Raw genomic sequence first — 19,816 nt, forward strand, 5'->3', positions numbered from 1 at the left:
CTGAACTCCCCTAGGCATGGAGCTGCCAAGCTTGCAAAGCGCTTCCTTCTGTTCCTGTTCCCTTTCTCCTCAGTAAGGCTGCTTTTTGGGACAGCGGAAATAATCTATTCTGCAAGGCCTTTTCATTTAAAAAAAGAGGGGGGGGGGGAAAGCAAGCAGCTCAGGCAATTGCCAATTTCCTCCAGCGCTTTTGAAATGTGAACTTTGCCTCTCTGAGAGTGGACTGGGGTCAACTCGCGAGGCAGACTCCGAACTGGGCTTGGGACCTGCCTCCAGCTGCAAGCGAATGCCAGTGTTGCAGATAGGGGAGGGAGGCGGCAAGAGGTGGGGGCTCTCAAGAGTTAAAGTTTTCTGTCTGAGAGCCAAGAGCTTCCTCGAATCAGCCTGCAGGGACAGATGGGCGGGGAGGGTTGGAAACTTCGTCTCATTCACTTGTTGCTCAATACGCTTTTGCCTTCCATTCAGCACGGCTCAGACGGAGGCTATAGGAGGTAGTGTGTGCCTGCGGCTTGCAGGGCTCTGGGTCTTTTGAGGTGAGATCCCAGGCATGCTGGACTTCTACACAACCGTGATAGGGCTCCTGATCCTTCTGCTCCTCCTGGGGAATGTTTTCTTCCCCTACCTTTGGCTGGACTTGGTTTTCTTCTTCACCGTCCTTCATACAGGATACAAATGCCACAGGTGTCTCAGCCGCAAGCCTCCCATCACCTTACTGGACTTCTTCTTGGCCAAAGTCCAGGAGCACCCAGAGAAGCCCCTGGTCCTCTTTGGAGACGAAACCTATTCCTACCGAGATATCGACAGGCGCAGCAGTCAGCTGGCCAGAGTGCTCCGGGACCACGTGGGGCTGGAAGAAGGGGAAACGGTGGCTGTTTTCCTCAAGAACGTCCCTGCCTATCTCTGGGTCTGGATGGGACTGGAGAAGATTGGCAGCGTCATGGCGTGTATCAACTATAACATCCGAGCCAAGTCTCTCTTGCATGCCCTCAGCTCCTGCAAGGCCACAGTGCTACTGACAACTCCAGGTGAGTTAAAAAGGTAAAGGTACCCCGTGTGCATTTACACCCAAGGGGGCACCGGAAAGCCTGTTTGTGCTACACTTGTCAGGCCATATAGTCACAATCGAGAGAACCTTGGGGAATTCTCTTGAACTGTTTCTCCTCCCACCCCCCTTTTAAAAGAGGTTTGACATGTCTTTTTCCATCCCTGACAAAATAGCACAGTCTGTGTGTTGTCTCAGCTCGTCTGCACCTGAGCAGTTTCAGACTTTCCAAGGGAAGAAAACAACAACTACATTTAAAGGAGGGGAGATCTGAGACAGTGATGACATGCAGATTCCCTGACATTAATAAAGAGACAGGCTGGCGCAAATCCACATTGTGGACAAGCACTTGAACTTTGACTACTGATCTCCATCCAGGTGCTTTAGCAAGTCTGATTAGCAGAGTTAATACCCAGCAGAGTTCTAAATGCAGGCATCCCTCAGAGTTCGGCTTCTCCAAGGGAAAAGAGAAGGGGGATTCTGGGTTGAACCCAACACAAATGCAAAGCTTGATTGGGAAAATGCATATAGTAACTTAAGGCCATTCGTTTAAGTGGATCTACTCTGAGTATGGCTTACTTTGAGATCACACCATTTGTTGATGAATCCACTGTCTTATTAGCCAGTGGCCAGCTCTGGACACCTTCCCGTCCCCAGATCAAAGTTTTGGGATTCAGTTACTTTGCTGTAGCTTGGAGAATGCAGGATCTTTGCCTGTTCAAGTCAGGCATTGCTCTTGATGCAAACTTTCAGTTGCCATTGGCTAATGGTTTTACCTTTCTCTGACTGTGGCATGGCTTCCATTCACTTTTTTTTATTATTAAAGGAAAAGCTTTACTTTAAAAGCCATTTTCTTCCTCCTTGAAGCACTGTTGTTTGGCATTTTGGCACATGGATAACAGAACGTCCAAGTGTCCCTATTTTCCAGGGACAGTCCTGGATTTACAGAAGTCATCCCGGTTTCTGATTTGATCCTGGAATATCCTGCTTTCTCTTATGACGTTCCTATTTTCATCGGAGAAATGTTGGAGGATATGGAATAGGATGTCCCTATTTTCATCGGAAAAATGTTGGAGGGTATGGGATAATAAATCTCTTAAGTTGAAAAGAAATCAATATTTCTTAGCTAGTAGAAATAACAATCTTTCTTTGAGCATGGGTGTATGAGAGTTAGGCAGAGTGCAAAGGGAAAAGAGCTGGAGAAAGCATTCCTTGAGTAAGTAGTCATTATTTCAGTTGCTTTAGCCCTAAAAGAAAACAAAGCATCTCTGAGTCTTCACCACGCAGGGTGTGTGTTTTCCTTGTTGGACTGCCTTCAGTGTGACCTCCCAAAAAACGGGTTAGTTTAATGAAGCAGTGCTCCAACAAGAAAATAACAGCAATAGCTGCTGATGTTTGAGGGAAAGGAAAGGAGGGAAGAGAGAAGGAATGGATATCCAGCGGGAGTAATATTACATTATCGACTCCAGTGGTTTCTGTGATGACATCAGTGTAACTGGCCAGGCAAAGTTGAGGGTGCTTTGCCATTCCCACCTGAATTGCCCCTTTGCAACAACTAGGCAAGCTGTGTCAGTGTTATTATGGATTGATTAGATTTCTTACCTGCCTTTCTCCACAAAGGGCCAAAGCGGGTTATAATAAAATATGCCATTATGCAACAAATAAAAAACGAAGGTTAAAAAATAAAGAAATTACTAAACATTCCATATCTAAAAAACAGTACAAATGTTAAAGAACAATTTCATGGGGGGGGGGACCCGCAATTTAAATCGATCCAATACTGATGCAGGCTGGGATAATTTGGAAGGCTTCTAGAAAGAGGAAGGTCTTCATTTGGCACCAATAAGACAACAAAGACCTGCCTGTCTAATATGTAACAAGAAGAAAGTCTGAATGATAGGGTATCACACTCTTTTTCCAGAATAAAATGGTATCTTACAAATGATGCCTGGATGTCAAGAGTGTCTGACTCTCCCCGGGTTAATGAATCTGGACCAGGTGAGATTTTAATCCATGGCACCAGAGCCAAAGTAAACACTCTTGTGTACAAACAATTGTTTCTCTGAAGCAGAGTGGAAGAGACTCTCCCTGTTTAGACCAGCACACTGATCCTGACTCAACATCAAGAGCTTGATAACAAGGTCTGGGGAGGCAGGGAGAGTGCATGGGGGCGGGAAGGGAAGGGGTAGCTGGTTCCCTCTGTTTTCAGGGACTCCTAGTCATGATGCCTATGTTCTCCCTCTTACTGTCAGAGGCAGGCGGCCTCTGCTAGGAATCACAAGTGAGGAGACTGCCGTTGTGTTCAGGTCCTGCTTCTTGAGCTTCAGCTGGCCACCGAGACAGCAGGACACTGGGCCAAATTGGCTGTTGGCCTGACCCAATAGGACAGCCAGCGTGGTGTAGTGGTTAGAGTGCCGGACTAGGGCCTGGGAAACCAGAGTTCAAGTCCCCACTCCACCATGAAGCTCACTGAGCGACCTTGAGCCAGTCACTGCCTCTCAGCCTGATTTACCTTACAGGGTTGCTTGGGGGATTAAATGAGGAAGGGGGAAGAAACCCATACACCACCTGGAACTCTTTGGAGTAAAGGTGGGATATGAAAGCAGCAAATAAAATAAAAATAAAATGCCATGAGTTCTGAGGCATTAACAGGCTCAGAATATAATGATCGTTAGCAGCCAACAGTCCAGCAAGCACGGGGATTTGGTTATCAGTTCAATTTGCAAGCATATTCACAGAGCTGCTCTCGCACACACCCATCACACATCCTGATCTAATCAGACACCTCCTCCCTATTTTGCTTCCAGCAAGATCCGTGCCCGAAACGCTTAAGCCTGCTTCTACGTTTACAACCTTCCTGGAGGTGTGCCCAACAGAGAGACCTCGGATTGGGAACGCCAATTGGCTCTCCATCCCTGTCATTAGACAGGAAGGCTGAGACGGTCCAGGAAGGGGAATAGGAGGGAGACATGGAGGTGGGGTTAGGGCCGCCATACGTCTGGATTTCCCCCCAAAAGCCCCAAGAGTTAATTTTTGGGAGGAGACGTCAAACAAACAAAAAAGCTCAACAACTTTGTCCGGATTTTCACTTTTGGGAATATGGCAACCCTAGGTGAGGCTGAGACCTGGGAACAGAGGATGGTACAGCGGTACCTTGGTTTACAAACTTAATCCATTCCGGAAGTCCATTCTTAAACCAAAGCATTCTTTAACCAAGGCGTGCTTTCCCATAGCAGTGGGGGACTCAATTTACAAGCGGAACACACTCAACAGGAAGCGGAACATGTTCTTAATCCAAGGCAAAGTTCACAAACCAAAACACCTACTTCCGGGTTTGCAGCGTTCTTAGTCCAAGTTGTTCATAAACCAAGCTGTTCTTAAACCAAGGTACCACTGTACTTCTGTCTCTTGGAGGTGGCTGCCCTAGCTGCAGATGCAGGACCCCATCTTCTCTCTTCCCTCCCAGGGAGCAGAACACAGCAATGGAATCCATGGAAGGTGCCAGCCCGCTGCTGTGCTGGCAGAACCAGGATCCGAAGGGGAGGGTTCAGCCCGTTCGCCCAGGCCCCGGAAGTGCTTCCACCACTGGGAGCAGATGCATCCTCCCTGATGCAGTCTCACCAGGCATGAGACTCTCACAGCTATGTTTGCTTGGCCTTGTCTTTAAAGGTTTGGCAGGTGGCATCCCAGTCCGTTGGGACAGTTTTTCTGAACTCCAAGCCCTGATCTTGGACTCTTGGATCTTGCTACCAGCCTGGCTAGCCTCGCTTTTGTTTTCATCTAGCCTGAGCATAGCAACCGCTCTGACTCATTCCCTGTTGCTGAGCTTGTAAGTCTTCTTGGCGTCAATAAAATGCCCTTCCTTCCTCTCAGGAAGGAGTCTCTGTCATTGTGCTCTCAGCAGGAGCTAGAACAAGGACTCTTCTTATATTCTTATGAACTCACATCTTTGGATTTGTGCAGAAGAGCCCTAGTTCCTAAATGCAGCTGCTCCCCTGAGATGGAAATTAACTATACCATAATACAATATAAGCTGTTTCTGGTCTAGGCTATTTCATTCATCGGTCTTTTTCTTTTTATGGGCAAAATTCACAGTTGTGCAGAGATATATGAATAAGCACCCCTTCCTCCCATCTTTTCATGCACTTAATCTTTCTGTTTTGAAAACAGCTGGGAGGGGGAACGATGGTGGAGAATCTGTTTTAAGTATCCTAGGCATTATCCAATAAAAGGCAGACATTTATATTAGCAGTTGCAGCCACAGTTCTGTGGGGTAGTTCCCCATTTTCCTAGGAACACCTGCAAAACCAGTTTGACTGGTGACCATGCGGTAACCTCAAATATTCTGAATTTGTACGTGCCAAAAACTACACCAAAGGTTACACAATCATAGGCGGACCTGAAAACAGGCACAGTTTGATGGAAAGGCAGGATGCAAATTTAAGAAATAAATAATACATATTTTCAACAGGAGTGGGTGCAGGTTTTTCTGCTGTGCCCTAAGCACTGTTTTCCCCTTGCTTTCACTTCTCAAATGACACATGTACAGCCTTTTGAAGGTGAAAGTTGAATAACTCTTCCACTTTGCCTCGCTCCTCCCTATCTGATATTACGTTTGCCTTGCCGCTCCCTCAGGTGTTAGCAAATTATATATTTGTACAGCATCCTTTTAAAAACACACACACACACACACACAAACAAACATGATTTTTTAAGGGTGCCCCCAGACTGTCAATATTTTGTCAGGGGGATTCTAGCAGATACCTGGAAATTTAGGTGGATTCAGGCTGCATAAACACTATACCTTTAAAGTACATTTGACACACATCTCCCCCTTCAAAGAATTCAGGGCACTGTAGTTGGTTAAGGGTTGATGGAAATTGTAACTCTGAGAAAGGTGAACTACAGTTAGGAGAATTCTTTGCGGGCGGGTCCTTTGAATGTGCTTTAAAGATATAATGTGTACACAACCGAAAATACTCTGCCTTTCACCCCAATGAGTTCCACTTTTTAAAAAGAAACACACTTTTAGTGCCTAGGAACAGGGAAATCCATTTGTTAGCTGTGCACTGGTTTCATTATTGCATTTGTGTTCATTGAATCCTTCCCTGACTAAGCAGATTTTTGTTGCTGCGGCTCTGCTGGCAGAGGTATTTTGGTGGCTGCTCCTGACAGCTGCTGCTCTGTCTCTCTCGAAATGGTTGCATTGTTCCAGGGCATCCCTGTAATAAAAGAATTAAAAGCTGACCCCCACAAGACAATTCCAGCTGGGACCACCAGTTTAAAAATTTGAGTTCCCTCTGGCAACATAGGGTCCAAGACACCCTTTCCCCAACCTGGTGCCCTCTGGAAGCCTTGGGCTATGTATACATTAGTGGTTTGAAATGCAGGAAAATCATTCCACCACCACTACTGGTGCATTTTCACATAGCTTTTGTATGTTGCTGTTCACACACCAGAGAAGGGGGTGAGGGTGTTATCACCTGAGGCTCATTACCTGAATTCTTTCCCTGTGCTGAACTTCACTTCATCTGCACATGCTCAATAGCTGCCTGGATGTACACACCTCAGCTTAGCCACACCTTCCAATTTCAAATCGGATGGAAGTTAGTTTGAGGGAAACTGCCTCAAACAGGGGTATTTCTCAAGAAGCTACAGGAAACCAATGGATTGTAGCCAATGTCATGTGCTCTGGGCTTCAAACACCAGTGGTGGGATTGTGTGTTGGAGCTGGAGTAAGCAGTAATGTGTATCCAGCCTTGGACTTCCATTAAACCCAGTCAGAACGGCCAAGAACGATGGGAGTCGTAGTCCAAAACATCGTGAAAGGTGGTCCAGTTCATTCTGCAAATAATAATTAGCAGCAGCATCACCATCATCTTCTCTAAGGCTGCTACTGGAGAATAAAAATCGGCCCATCCCATGAAAGCATTTAAATCTGAGCAAGAACAAATGGGTACTTTTTGTTGCTGAAAAATACTGAAGTATCCTTTCATCACTCATAGCAACAAATGAAAATTAAACCAAATGGGTTCCAAAACTAATACACACTCCTGTCCCAAATGCTACTGTCTGGTATACAACTGCAATTCTGGTTATTCATACGCAAACAAAACCATTCTTTATTGCAGAATCTGGGCAGGCGGCTGCCTTACTGTCTAGCGGGATTTCCAAAACCAAGGGCCAATCAAGGGCCAATCTCACCTCTTTTCATGCTCTCTTGAAGATTTCAAGGCCGCCATTGAGGATGTCCTTCCTGCTCTAAAGAAAGAAGGAGTCCGGGTTTTCTTCCTGAGCGAAGACTCCCCAACCGAGGGTGTGGAAGCTTTGCTGGGGCAGATCCAATCCAGCTCAGCCGAGCCTGTGCCCATTTCCTTCAGAGCCAAAGTGACCCCTCAGTCATCATCCCTGTATATTTACACCTCTGGGACCACAGGTGAGGAGGAGAACGTCAAAGAAGTTGGTGAGGGACCAAGGGGAGGGGAAACTTGGCTTGCGTGCCTGGAAATATCTTGTTTCCCATCTGCCCTCCTCCTGGGCACTTTTGAGGACGGATGGGGTTTGCCCATTCAGGAGAGGCCATAGCTCAAACATCAAGGGGATGCACATCACTTTGATCCAGCCCAAAGTGGATCTCAGTGTAGATCCCTGCCTGAGACCTCAGAGAGCCACTGCCGGGCATGTGTAAAACAACTTTAGATATGCCGTACTGGCCCGAATATAAGCTGCACTTATTTTTCCAAATTCTGACCGTGAAAAGTTCAAGCGCAGCTTAAATTTGCAACCTTACAAAAATGGGCTTTTATGGTATCACTGCTTAAACAGACATACAGTAAAACAGAACGGGTGTGACTGCCTGCAGAATTTTAAGGTAGTGGCTTGTATTCGGGTATTGTCTTTTCCCCTCCCCCCCTTGAATTTTAAAGGTGTGGCTTATATTCGGGTGTGGCTTATATTTGGGCCAATACGGTATCTCTGATTCAGTCCACACAGCCTCCATTGCCATGCAAGTGTCAGGCCGTTTTGGCTGTGAGACCGTCACCAGTAGGCTGGCCAATGGCACAACATCTATAAAGAGGGCAAAAGAGCACACAGAGCTGCATAAAATCCCCATAGCTCATTTATCTGTGTCAATGCAAATTTAGAAAGACTTAGCATATGCAATCCATTTCACAACAGCGGGGAAGACTGTGACTAGGGGCATTTGCAGAAGAAGGGCTCCTGGCACTCCCCCAGTCACGACACTTCTGCTATAACTTAAAGGCGGAATTGCAGTAGACAGTGTACACAATCAGGGATGTTGTGCTTTATTCCCGTGGAACCACTCCGACCAGTCTCAGGTCCCGGACCAAATTTATGTTGACTCAGGATTGAGACAGCGCAAGATCTCATCAGGTCACATCAGCAGTGGTCCAGCACCGGGGAGCAGAGAGCAGGCGGGGGCATGGCTGGCACACGTCTCAGGGGCATGGTGCGCATCCTGGGGGTGTGTTGTGCCGCCTGTGGGGGCGTGGCGCCCAGCGTGGTGGGGGGATCCAGCACACAACAAAATAGGCTATAGGCGGATCTAAAAGCTGGTAGAAAAAGAATTCCTTTTCTGTGTCTGCCCTTTGCTATTTTGTGGTTGAGAATGTGGATAGCGTTATATTGGGGGGACAGGGACAGAAAGAAATATGACCCCTGCAAATTGTTGTTTCTCGCTTGATGGAGTCATTTCGGATCATCTTCCTTCTTTTTAATTTCTGCCTGCTTCAAGGGCTGCCGAAAGCGGCTATCATCACCCAGTCGAAGCTGCTCAAAGTGTCCCATATGTTTCGCATGTGCGGGGTCACTCCTAAGGATATCATCTACCTCCCGCTGCCGATGTACCACTCAGCTGCCCTTCTTCTTGGGACAGGAGGGTGCCTGGAGGTTGGTATGTACAGAATGTTTTTCAGTGAGCTGGCATGAATGGGTGCATAAGGTTTTTTTGTGGGGGGAGGTCAGAATCTGCACTCAGATCCTCAGTCTATGAATATGGATCATATGATCCTCAGGATCCCTTCCAACTCTACAGTCCTATGATTCTGCAAAATCCATCATTGCACATATAGGCACTTGCCTGTTACTAATTGGTGATAATTTCTATGCAGGCAAGTAACAGATGGGCACCCCCCTTTCCCATTCAGCATAGAAATGTAGTGGGCTGCTGCAGGAGAGATGGACCTCTCTGCTTGGCATGCAGAAAGGGGATAGAGAATTTTTTTAATCCCTCTCTCATAATGCTAGAACTCATAGACAAGCAACGGAGCTGAATGTTGGAAGATTCAGGGCAGATAAAAGAAAGCACTTAATCGCTCAGTGCATAGTTAAACTTTGGAATTCGCTCTCACAAGAGCAAACTTGGATGGCTACTGTTATAAGAAAAAACTGCTCCTTTTTACCTTATGGGGTATCCAAGACCCCGTATAGAGTATTTAAGTAGGTTCTCTATCGGTAGGAGAAAATAACAGAAGCCAACCAGAGACTATTGAGAAGCAAAGCAGCTATGAAGCCTGATCTTTATTAAACTGTTGCAACAGGGTCCCCCATTCCCCCACGCAGGGAGGGAGGAGAGGAACCCAGAACATTGGTGTGCAAGCTCTTATACAGACATTTGAAATTGCCTACCCTGTAGTTCAAGACCACCCCCCCAAAAAAACATCATACATTCATCACAGAAAGAGGTGGGACCCAGCAGAAATTAGAATGTGTTGCTTCTCTCCTGTCTGTCAGGATGCCTGATAATGCCTTATCTGATTGCCTTTTCTGGGTAGCCTGGCCATTCCTTTGAGATGGTAAATACTTAGTTCCTGAATCTCTTACTCCTGTTGACAGTGTGCTCAGCTTAACAGATACTTGCCAGACTGTATTTACAGGGAGGTGTAAACCCTTACAGTCCAAAGACAATTGGAAAGCTTTTCCCATTTCCTTCCTCCTTGCAGAGAAATATTTGAGGTCAATTTGGGAGAGTCAAAATGGGTTCAGGATTGTTCTCCTGTACGAAGGGAGAGTCCTGTTGTGCGCAGCTCCTTTTGTAGGTTCCCCCTTGAGACATTTGGTTGGCCTCTGTGAGAACAGGATGCTGGACTAGATGGGTCACAGGCCTGATCCAGTTCCTGTGCTTGTAGAAATAGACAACGCAGCACAAATATGGGGTTGCTAGGGTTGCCATGTTTCAAAAACTGAAGACCTGGACACAAAAATTGTTCAACTTTTGGGGGAGGAAAAAAAATGAAATGAATTTTTAGGAAAATCACCCAAAACGACACTGCAGGCATGGGTTGCCATGCGTATGGATTTTCCTGGACATTTTTGAGATTTTTGCCCAGACTGCAGTATTCCGGCTATGTCCAGGAAATTCCAGGTGTATGGAAATCTGAAACGTGAGAATTGAATTTAGTCATGACATGTGTGGTGGGTGCAGAGTTATGCTATTGGTTGCAAAGCCTGAGCTCTTCTCCCACCACTCCCATTTTCTTGAAACAAATATATTTTGAAACAAAACAAAGTTTGGGGGGCAGCACTGAATCTTGTACTGTTAGGCTCTGAACCACATTGTCAGAAATGTCCGAGCGGAGTGCTAAAATAGGGGAATGTGAATGCAGGGCACTGTTTTATTGCAGGTGCATTCCACATCATGTTCTCTATGTGATATTAGTGCACTAGTGGATTTATTCTGCTTTTTTGGTTGCTTTGTGACATTTCCCCAATGCTGCCATATTATTGCTGTCTAGGGCAGCAAACTGGGACAACCTCTCCTCTGCCCCAAATATTTGTGGTATGAAAAGTTGAAGGACTTCAGCAGGAAGTTACAAGAGAAGTGCATACACTGGAACCAAAGCCGCACAACTGTCTTATAAAACTTTTGCAGGTCCAAACAGTAATGAAAGCAGAATCTCTTTCTTTCTTTCTTTCTTTCTTTCTTTCTTTCTTTCTTTCTTTCTTTCTTTCTTTCTTTCTTTCTCCCCGCCTCCAAACAGGATGCACAATTGCCTTGAGGTCTAAGTTTTCTGTTACCCATTTCTGGGATGACTGCAGGCGATACGGCGTCACTGTGATCCAATATGTTGGAGAAATGATGCGCTACCTCTGTAATGCACCAAAGGTAAATGAGAGAGAGGTTGGGAGGGAGGGAGAATGTTGCCAAGAAGCAAAATGGGTTCTCCTGCTCAGTACTGAATCCCTTACAGCAGGTGGGTGCATGTCCACCTGCCGTACACCTGATGCTGCAGAAAGCAGGGAGTTCAATCCTTTTCGGTTTGAATGTGTCAGTCAGTTGCCATGCTTAGTTTTTGGTGAGCCAAAAACCCTGCAGAAAGTGTCAGTTGGTGTGATATTTGTGCATTGAATTACAAGGCTATTGAGACCAAAAGGTTTCATGGACCTCCGGGTATAGGGCGGTATATAAATTCAAATAATAATAATAATAATAATAATAATAATAATGGAGGGTGATTGTAATTTAAAGTATGTTGCTTTTGGACTGTTATACAGCTGCAAATATAACATTTAAGCTCATTTTAAGTTCACTTTACAAATATAACACTAGATGACGATGGTGAGCTTATGGCAAATTCAATATATTTTTGAAAACTTTTTAAAAAAACATTTTCACAGCATTTTTTATATGTGTCTAGATTCCGCCTTTGTTTTACTGTGTCTTGTGTTGCCGCAAAATCATGTGTGACGAGGGTGTGTGATGTAAATCAAATAATCTGAATAAGATAGGATAGACTAGAGTAGGATAGGGAAGCTCTTTAGGTACCCACAAGATACAGCTTGGACTCATCCACTTTTGCTTGACCCATATTTTGATCATATTGTGCACCAATCAATTTCTCCAGGTTGGATGGAGAGATTTATTGGTTGTTCTGCAGCCGTGCTTTGCAAAAAAAATAATAATTGAATCTTATCTGTTGAATTGAAGTTTGGTTAAGCAAAACCTCTCTTCAGATTTTCTGCACATCTAATGAAATTCAGTGGGTAGGATCGGATTTTCGCAAGGCACCACCATGGATCAGTGAGAAAAGCTCTCTGACCCTGGGCAATTAACCAGTACACAATATGATCAAGCGACGGCTCAGTCGAAAGTGTGGGTGAGCCCTTTATCCTATTCTCTACAAGTTGCACCTCTCCGTTGTATCTTCTGATCTGGCTGAAGTTTCTGACCCGTCTTGCTAGGCAGCCCCACATTGCAGCAATCTAGTCAGAAACTTACAGGGCATGACAAGGCATTCTATTTGTGAAAGTTCGTTAGTGTAACCACTTGGAGCAATTCCTACTCATTGCCAGTGAAATGGCTATCCATACAGCTTATAACCACAGTGATCACCTCAGTGTGTTTCTTTGTAGACAGACCGTGACCGAGACCACTGCGTGCGACTGGCAATAGGTAATGGCATGCGTGTGGAAGTCTGGAAGGAGTTCCTGCGTCGATTCAAACCTATCCAAATCCACGAATTCTATGGTGCCACAGAGGGGAATGTTGGATTTATTAACTACATCGGGAAGGTTGGAGCCATGGGAAAGACAAACTTCCTCCACAAGGTAATGAGGGCTAAGCAGGAGTTTCCAGGGTGTGTTGATCATGAATGTCTAAATAAATAATGTCTTATCTTCTTCTTCAGTTTTAACAGTGAGTCCATAAGTGACTGTGGAGGCCAATTCTGGACCCACACGTCCTTCCACAGTGTTGGGTTGGATTTTTGGAAGACGCATGTGCATGAATTTGTTTTATGTGTGTAGATCAGTGCACGCTGATCAACGCACAGTCTTTGCAATAGGGCTCTGTTCCGATGGCATGAGTAGTCACGATGAACCGGTAGATCCTATCTGCTGCAGCTTTCATCCGCCTTCACAGCCGTTGTAACATACCGCTTGTTATCACCTGCCTGTTCTGCCGTTGAGGACTTCTTGGGTCATTCTTTGTCTCACTCGCTGAATCATCACCTTGTGGTGGTGAGTGGGTTTGCACATTCCTATGACCCTTGTGAGCGAAGCCGTCGGGAATCTCGTACTCGCAAAAGGGTCACCCAAGGCGGTAAAATCAAAGGGAAGGAGCTAGACAAAGAATGTCTTATAGAATTCCAAGGTCCCAGTTAAACATCTCCAAACACTCCATTCTAATTGCACACCTCATCTTCTGGTCTCTTAAAGCTGCCTTCAGTTCTCTCTTCAATAGCCACCTTTTCTGTGTAGACTTTGGCACTATACTTCAGTCTAGGAATAACCAAAGTGGTATTCTCCAGATATTGGACTGGATTCCTGACTAGGGCTGAGCGATAGCTGGTTTTCAACATTGTTATATATCAACAGCTAAACAAATAGCGATATACCGATATATCACAATGTCCGAAATAAGGATGGAACTATGTAGAGGCATTTGCTTCACGGTTTTGCCTTCATCGTGATTTTTGCTGGCACCTGCTCTTGTGATTCGCTGCCTCCTGCATGAGGTGGGGAGAGTTGAGTTAACAGAGTTAATAGGAGCTGTAGGAATCAGGAGAGGCATTGGCTGGCTTCACTGTTTTGCCCACATTGTGATTCTTGCATAGCACACACACACACAATTTGTGGTTTTTTTTGGGGGGGTGTTATTGGGTTGCTGTTTTTATTTTTATTAGGTATTTTGTTGTTTTATAACTTGATTTTATTCTGTGAACCGCCCTGACACCCCCGGGTGTAGGGTGGTATATAACTTCAATAAATAATAATAATATATTGTCAGGTCAAAAATTACAAAGCCAATATCACAATATGGACTTCAAACCAGTTTTGGACAATATATTGATATATCACCTGGCCCTATTCCTGACCATTGGTAATGACAGCTGTGGAGGCCCCCCAATTTGGCCACACCTGCCTTATTCCCCCTTTCCTACTGAAACTAAACCTAAACAAATGTAGAGAAAACAAGTGTGTGTTCTTCCTGATATATCTGGCCTCCATCACCTTCCCCTCCCTCCCTTAACTCCCCTGTGTCAAATTTGAGATGGTTATCACTTGCAGAGAGGGACCCATCTTCTTGTACTCCAGAAAAGTCTTTAGGATATATAGTTTATTTACACATATACACAACCTGCGCCTACAATGGAGAGGCTCACAGCATTAATACCCCAAGAAGGTCTTTCTTCCCCAATGGCTCCAGGTTTGGATTCCAGCAGAAATCAAGCATGGCTCTGTCTCACAGCTGCCCAGCTGCTTCTAGCTCACACACACCTCAGCCTGGGCTTTTTGTTTTTTTAACTAACGACTAGTTGAGGGAGAGCAATCCACCTATTTTCTCTCTGGCACAGAGCCACTTACCGTAATGGCCCATGTTTAGGTTGCCATTACCAGGAAACTTGCCTGGCTATTCCAGCAGTTGAATCCTTGATAGATCCAGGAATTAGAAGGGACACAGGCATACAGCCTGCCCCACCCACCCACCCCACTTGCCAATTCTCAACAATAGTCATTTGTGACAGCCACAGGCGTCTTTCATGAAAATAAAGCTGACAGATATGTAATGGTTGAGACGCTATGTGCATTTGGCGTGGCTGACTTGTGCAGCACAATGATATGGAGCGGGATAATTTGGCAGCTGCCTAGGTACATCTGGCACACAATGTCCCTCAATCTATGCGAAGAAGAACCTCTTTCCTCAGGGCAGGTTGTGGAATACAAGCAAGAAAGTCATGAGTGGAGGAGTCTTTCCATGTTCCCGAGGCACCGTGAGAGCAGCTATAGTGTTCTCCCCATAAGTGCGGCAAATCAGAGTTGGCAACCTTTTATCCACCTAGGTTGCCCAGAGTTGTTGATCTTTTTTTTTAGGAAAGGTTCCCCAGAGTTGTCAACTTAGGGAGCTGACACCATGCGCTTATCTCTGCTCTGGAAAAGGAAACAGCAAACAGGTGCCTGGGGCTGCAAAGAGGAAGGAAAAGGACCATGTGGGGAGCAGGAATTAAATCCACACTCACGGGCTTAAAAAGAGAGAAATTTCCCCATAAACGCTGCTTTACACTGGTGGTAACCAAAAGTCACTGTACTGCTTTTTGCGAGCTTGCAGTTATGTTCACGAATGTGTCCTGGGTGCAAACTGGGCAGGCTCAAATGACATACCTCCCCTGGGGTAGGCAAGGTCAGTGGTAAGAGCTGCAAGGTGAGATATTGACAGGAGTCCATCTTTAGGCTATACAGCCGCAGTCATGGGGTCCTTCTGCCTAGGACCTTGATGCCTGTATTGGTACTGATCCGGGCTGGCTCGGCAATGAGCGAGTCTGCCCATTTTATGATAAGGCCTTGAGGTGGGGAGGGCGGCACATCTTGGCGTAGGGGTCCTTTGTGCTGGCCTACTGGTTGTTGTGGGAGACCACACTGAGGATACCATAACTCTGTTCCCCTTGGGCCAACCTTTGGGTGAGCATAGCTCCCTTTGGAGGGATGTACTGGCGGCTGGCCAGCTTGATAGTAAGGAAGATCTCTGTCTTTTTACATCACCCATTGTCCTGCTATATACTCCCTGGGTATATAAACACTGCTAATAGAATCCCCTAGCATTGCAGTGGGTTGGACTACATAGCCCTTGGGAGCCTTTTCAACTCTACAATTCTGTGATCGAAGTCGGACTTCTATGATTCTAGACTTCCCCTGCGGCTGCTTCAAAGTTTTTTAAAAAGAATAAAAGTCGAGAGATCCCATTGCGTCTATTCTGGTTCCTTCCCTGGCTGCCTTTGCCACCTCGCACTGCAAGAAAGGGGCCACTTCTTCTCCAGGAACACCTCCTCCCCCAGCAGGCGGGGGCGACACATTTTGGTGCGTCCCTTGTCCTTCTCCCCCCCCACCTCCCTGTCACCTTCCGGGTTCCCTCGCTCCCTCCTCTGGCTGTTTCTGCGGAGGCTTAGGATCACTCTCCTCCCAAGGAGGCTTGGGAGGCAAGCTGCACTCCCGCCAGCCATATGTTTGATGGGGTGCAGCTGGTGGGTGTGCAGGGAAAGGGGAGACTGCCACAAAGCCGTGCAGCTCCCCCACTCACTGGGGCACCCCTGAGAGGCCAGCGCCCTGGCGCAACGAACCACTAAGCCGTATGGGAAAGACGGCTCTGAGGTTAACCCTACTTAGTGCTTTTTTCAGGGGGTACTCAAGGGTACACAGTACCAGCAGCTCTTGGGGGTTTTTTGTTGAAAAGTGTGGCACCTATGTAACAATTTCATGCTGAGTACCGGCAAATATTTTTCTAGGGAGGAAAGCACTGTCCGTACTGTTTGCTAGATGTGGGTGGTGCTATGGTCTAAACCACTGAGCCTCTTGGGTTTGCCAATTGGAAGGTTGGTGGTTTGAATCCCCGCAACGGAGTGAGCACCCATTGCTCTGTCTCAGCTCCTGCCTACTTAACAGTTCAAAAGCATGCCAGTGCAAGTGAATAAATAGGTACTGTTGTGGTGGGAAGGTAAATGGCGTTTCCATGCACTCTGGTTTCCATCACGGTGTTCCATTGTGCCAGAAGCGGTTTAGTCCTGCTGGCTACATGACCCGGAAAGCTGTCTGTGGACAAACACTGGGTCCCTCGGCCTGAAAGCGAGATGAGTGCCGCAACCCCATAGTCACCTTTGACTGGTCTTAACTGTCCAGGGGTCCTTCACCATTTTCTTACCTTTATTGTTTGCAGGGATCCTGGCACCAATGGTGCCTGCTTAGTCTTAATCACCTTTTGGCTAGGGATGAGAGACTTTCTTCTGTTCCTTTCCTTTATTGTTATTCTGGTTCAAGGGCTTCAGCCTCCTCATGTGGTTTTACCCCACTGGAGTGTCCTTACTGTACTATGATAATGCCTGCTCTTTTCATGGATGGAGGATGGAGAGATATGGGTATTTTTTAAATGGGGGGTGGGGGCTGCTTCTAAAAACCTTTGATCTTTGCCTAGCTGGAATGCAGCCTCATGTGCAAAGGTAAGAGTCCCACAAGGTATTTCGAGATGAGGGCTTTTGTCCTTTGAAGAGTTGTGCAGTAAACAAGAAGCCTTGGAGGTGAAGCTGTTCCTGGCACGTCTGATACAGGGATGGGAAAAATTTAACCCCTTGTCATGTCTGTTTGAGATGCAGGGCTTAAGTCACAGGAGTCCTATGAGAGAGAGAGAGAGAGGAAAATAGCCATTGAGCCAAACTTGGCCCTGCATCATGATGTTGCTAAATCATGTTTTGGCACCTGGGATTTCTAAGTGCATTTTTTTTATTTTGATCAAGCACATTTCACAATAAAGCGTTTCAAAGTGTGCCAGCAAATATTCTTAATTAATACAGTCATACTTCATGTTATGTTTGCTTCATGACATGTTTCTTCAGGTTGCGTCCTGCGGCAACCCGGAAGTACCGGAAAGGGTAGTTCCAGGTTTCGCCACTCGTGCATGTGCAGACACGCAAAATGATGTCACGTGCATGCACAGAAGTGGTGAATCGCAACCTGCATGTGTGCAGACGCGCCGCTGCGGATTGCATTCTGTTAATGTTGCGAATGGGCCTCCGGAACGGATCCCGTTCGCAACAGAGGTACCACTGTATATGAATTTAGCAACAGGAAAATGCCAGCCAATTCAATATGGATGGATCGAGGGTGGGGGGGAGATAATGCAAGACAGCCGCAAAGTTAGCGAACTCTTTTCTCTATTACATTATATCATGTATTGTAAATGCTGCCATCATAATTCCCTCTATTGCTGATGTTCAGGCTGCCAGTGCCATTGGTTATGTTGCTAAAATGTCACCCCCCACATAGAAGAGGGAAGATGTCACTATCTTGGGGAAATGGAGCGCAGTGACTGGAATCCTGAACAGGGAGCAACCCGTGCTGCAACATTTTGTTGTGGATCCTACTTGTCTACACAGTCGTACCTTGGTTTTCAAACAGCTTAGTTCTCGAACATTTTAGCTCCCAAACGACGCAAACCCAGAAGTGACTGTTCTGGTTTGCGAACTATTTCTGGAAGGCGAATATCCAATGGGGCTTCCACAGCTTCTGATTGGAGCTTTCTGCAGCCAATCGGAAGTTGCGCCTTGGTTTCCATTCCGGAACGGATTCTGTTCAACTTCCAAGGTACGGCTGTAGTAATAGTAAACTCAGTTTTCTAAGTGTGGTTGCTTTTGAAGCCAAAGTGGCAGTACTCACACAAACAAGGAAGATGTATCAGCAGGTACCCAGGAACTCCAAGGTTTGTAGAAGTACAAAAAAAGAGAAACATTTTTTTGGGGGAAAGAGTCCAATGAGGGCTCTGCATACACTTTGGGCAGAGAATTATGACAGGTTGTTTTTGAGAGTGGAGTGGGGAGAATCGTAAACCAGCAGGGAGAGGGAATGGAATGGAATGCCCTGAAAAAGGGCATGGCTGGCTGGAGTCCTAAACTTCATGTTGTAACATTTTGCTGGAGCACCTGCTTAGATAAACTAAAATCAAAGAGCAGGTTCCAAAGTCCAGGGCAATGGAATGAAAATCTGCCGACACCCACAAGCTTCACACAACTGTGTAAAGTTAATCCATTCAGTCCTGAACTTTGAACTATTTTCAATTGAAAACCTTATAGTGATTTATTACCTCGATTGAAAAGCAAATAAATGTGCATAAGGTGACTTAGTTTAATAATCACCCCTCCCAAGAGGAACTCTGGGAACTGTAGTTCTGTGAGTGGCGGCATGCAGCTAGGTTCCTCTTAACGAATAATCCCCAGCACTCTCACCAAACTAGAATTCCCAGAGGAGGGGAGGGGAGTCATGATAGCTAAAGTGACGTAGGCTTGTAGAAAGTTCCAAGAGCTTTCCCAGATGGCATCTTGAGGGATGTTTTTGAGAGAAGGGCAGAAAAGGCAGCTTTACCCAACACCGGCCAGAGATGTTGAGCGCAACTTTGCCCAGTTTAGCAGAAGCAGTTACTCTCCCTCTGGCCTCTTGGTTTCAGAAAATAATGCCAACATACCATATTTTTCTGTGTATGACATGCCCCTGTGTATAAGACACTATTTTGGGAGGCTCAAAATTAAGAAAATGGGGGAGGATTGACCAGAGTTGTGGAGCTTTTTTGGGGGTGGGGAATGCAGTAAATCATTAACCCAGAAAATCACTCTCATCGCAGAAGCCTGCAAGCATCTGCCCGCTTGCAAACAGCAGCCGGCATTCAAACGCCCAATTGCCGCAGCACCAGCCAATCCAAAGCAGCCCTTGCCGCAGCAACCAATCTCCTGCCCAATTAATGCAGCACCAGCCAATCCAAAGCAGCCCTTGCTGCAGCCACCAATCACCCACCAAATTGCCACTGACAAGCTGCAGTACACGGCTGCAACCAATCACTCATCCCCCCCTATGCACTATCGGTGTATAAGACGCACCCCATTTTTACACCTTATTTTACAGAACGAAAAGTCTTATACATGGGAAAGTACGGTGTTTCACATCTGGCAACCAATATGCCCTTTTGGTTTCAGAAAGTTCATGGGTAGACAAGTCTAAAAAGCGCAGGACACAAACTAAGCTCTCCTACCACACTCTTTGGGGGAAGTTGCTGTTGCTGGTCGAAGGAGCTTGAGGTGGCTCTGTCCGGATCTGTGCAACCCTCGCTTTCTAGGGGCAGTGCTGAGGAGAGCAGCGGTGCCAAGGAGGAGAAGCCACAGTCCAGGTGGGCCACTGGTTATCTTTGCTTGAGGTCAATGATCCTAGCTGTGGTTCCAGGGCGTTGGACTCAATGACCCTTTGGGTCCCTTCCTGTAGTTCTATGGTTCCATAAAATGCTTT

General features: G+C 46.2%; 1 protein-coding gene and 1 long non-coding RNA gene across 2 annotated transcripts in view; one reads left to right on the forward strand and one right to left on the reverse strand.

Moving 5' to 3' along the window:
* The first annotated feature begins 442 nt into the window (after nt 1-442).
* The window catches only part of LOC309516610 (uncharacterized protein), a 47,049-nt gene continuing 27,675 nt past the window's right edge, over nt 443-19,816 (forward strand). Inside the window, exons 1-5 of the mRNA XM_082195370.1 lie at nt 443-1,025; nt 7,269-7,478; nt 8,799-8,957; nt 11,044-11,168; nt 12,416-12,610. Coding sequence (XP_082051496.1) covers nt 548-1,025; nt 7,269-7,478; nt 8,799-8,957; nt 11,044-11,168; nt 12,416-12,610 — 1,167 coding nt within the window. The 5' untranslated portion in view covers nt 443-547. The remainder of the gene's footprint in view (nt 1,026-7,268; nt 7,479-8,798; nt 8,958-11,043; nt 11,169-12,415; nt 12,611-19,816) is intronic.
* Nucleotides 12,694-19,697, reverse strand: LOC309517320. The gene is made up of 3 exons (XR_014213185.1): nt 19,327-19,697; nt 16,649-19,266; nt 12,694-13,940 (listed from the first exon to the last, which is right to left on the reverse strand). It is a non-coding gene; the product is annotated as an uncharacterized lncRNA (long non-coding RNA).

Source organism: Podarcis vaucheri (genome assembly GCF_965113315.1).
Source record: "Podarcis vaucheri genome assembly, chromosome: 13".
NCBI classification, from domain to species: domain Eukaryota; kingdom Metazoa; phylum Chordata; class Lepidosauria; order Squamata; family Lacertidae; genus Podarcis; species Podarcis vaucheri.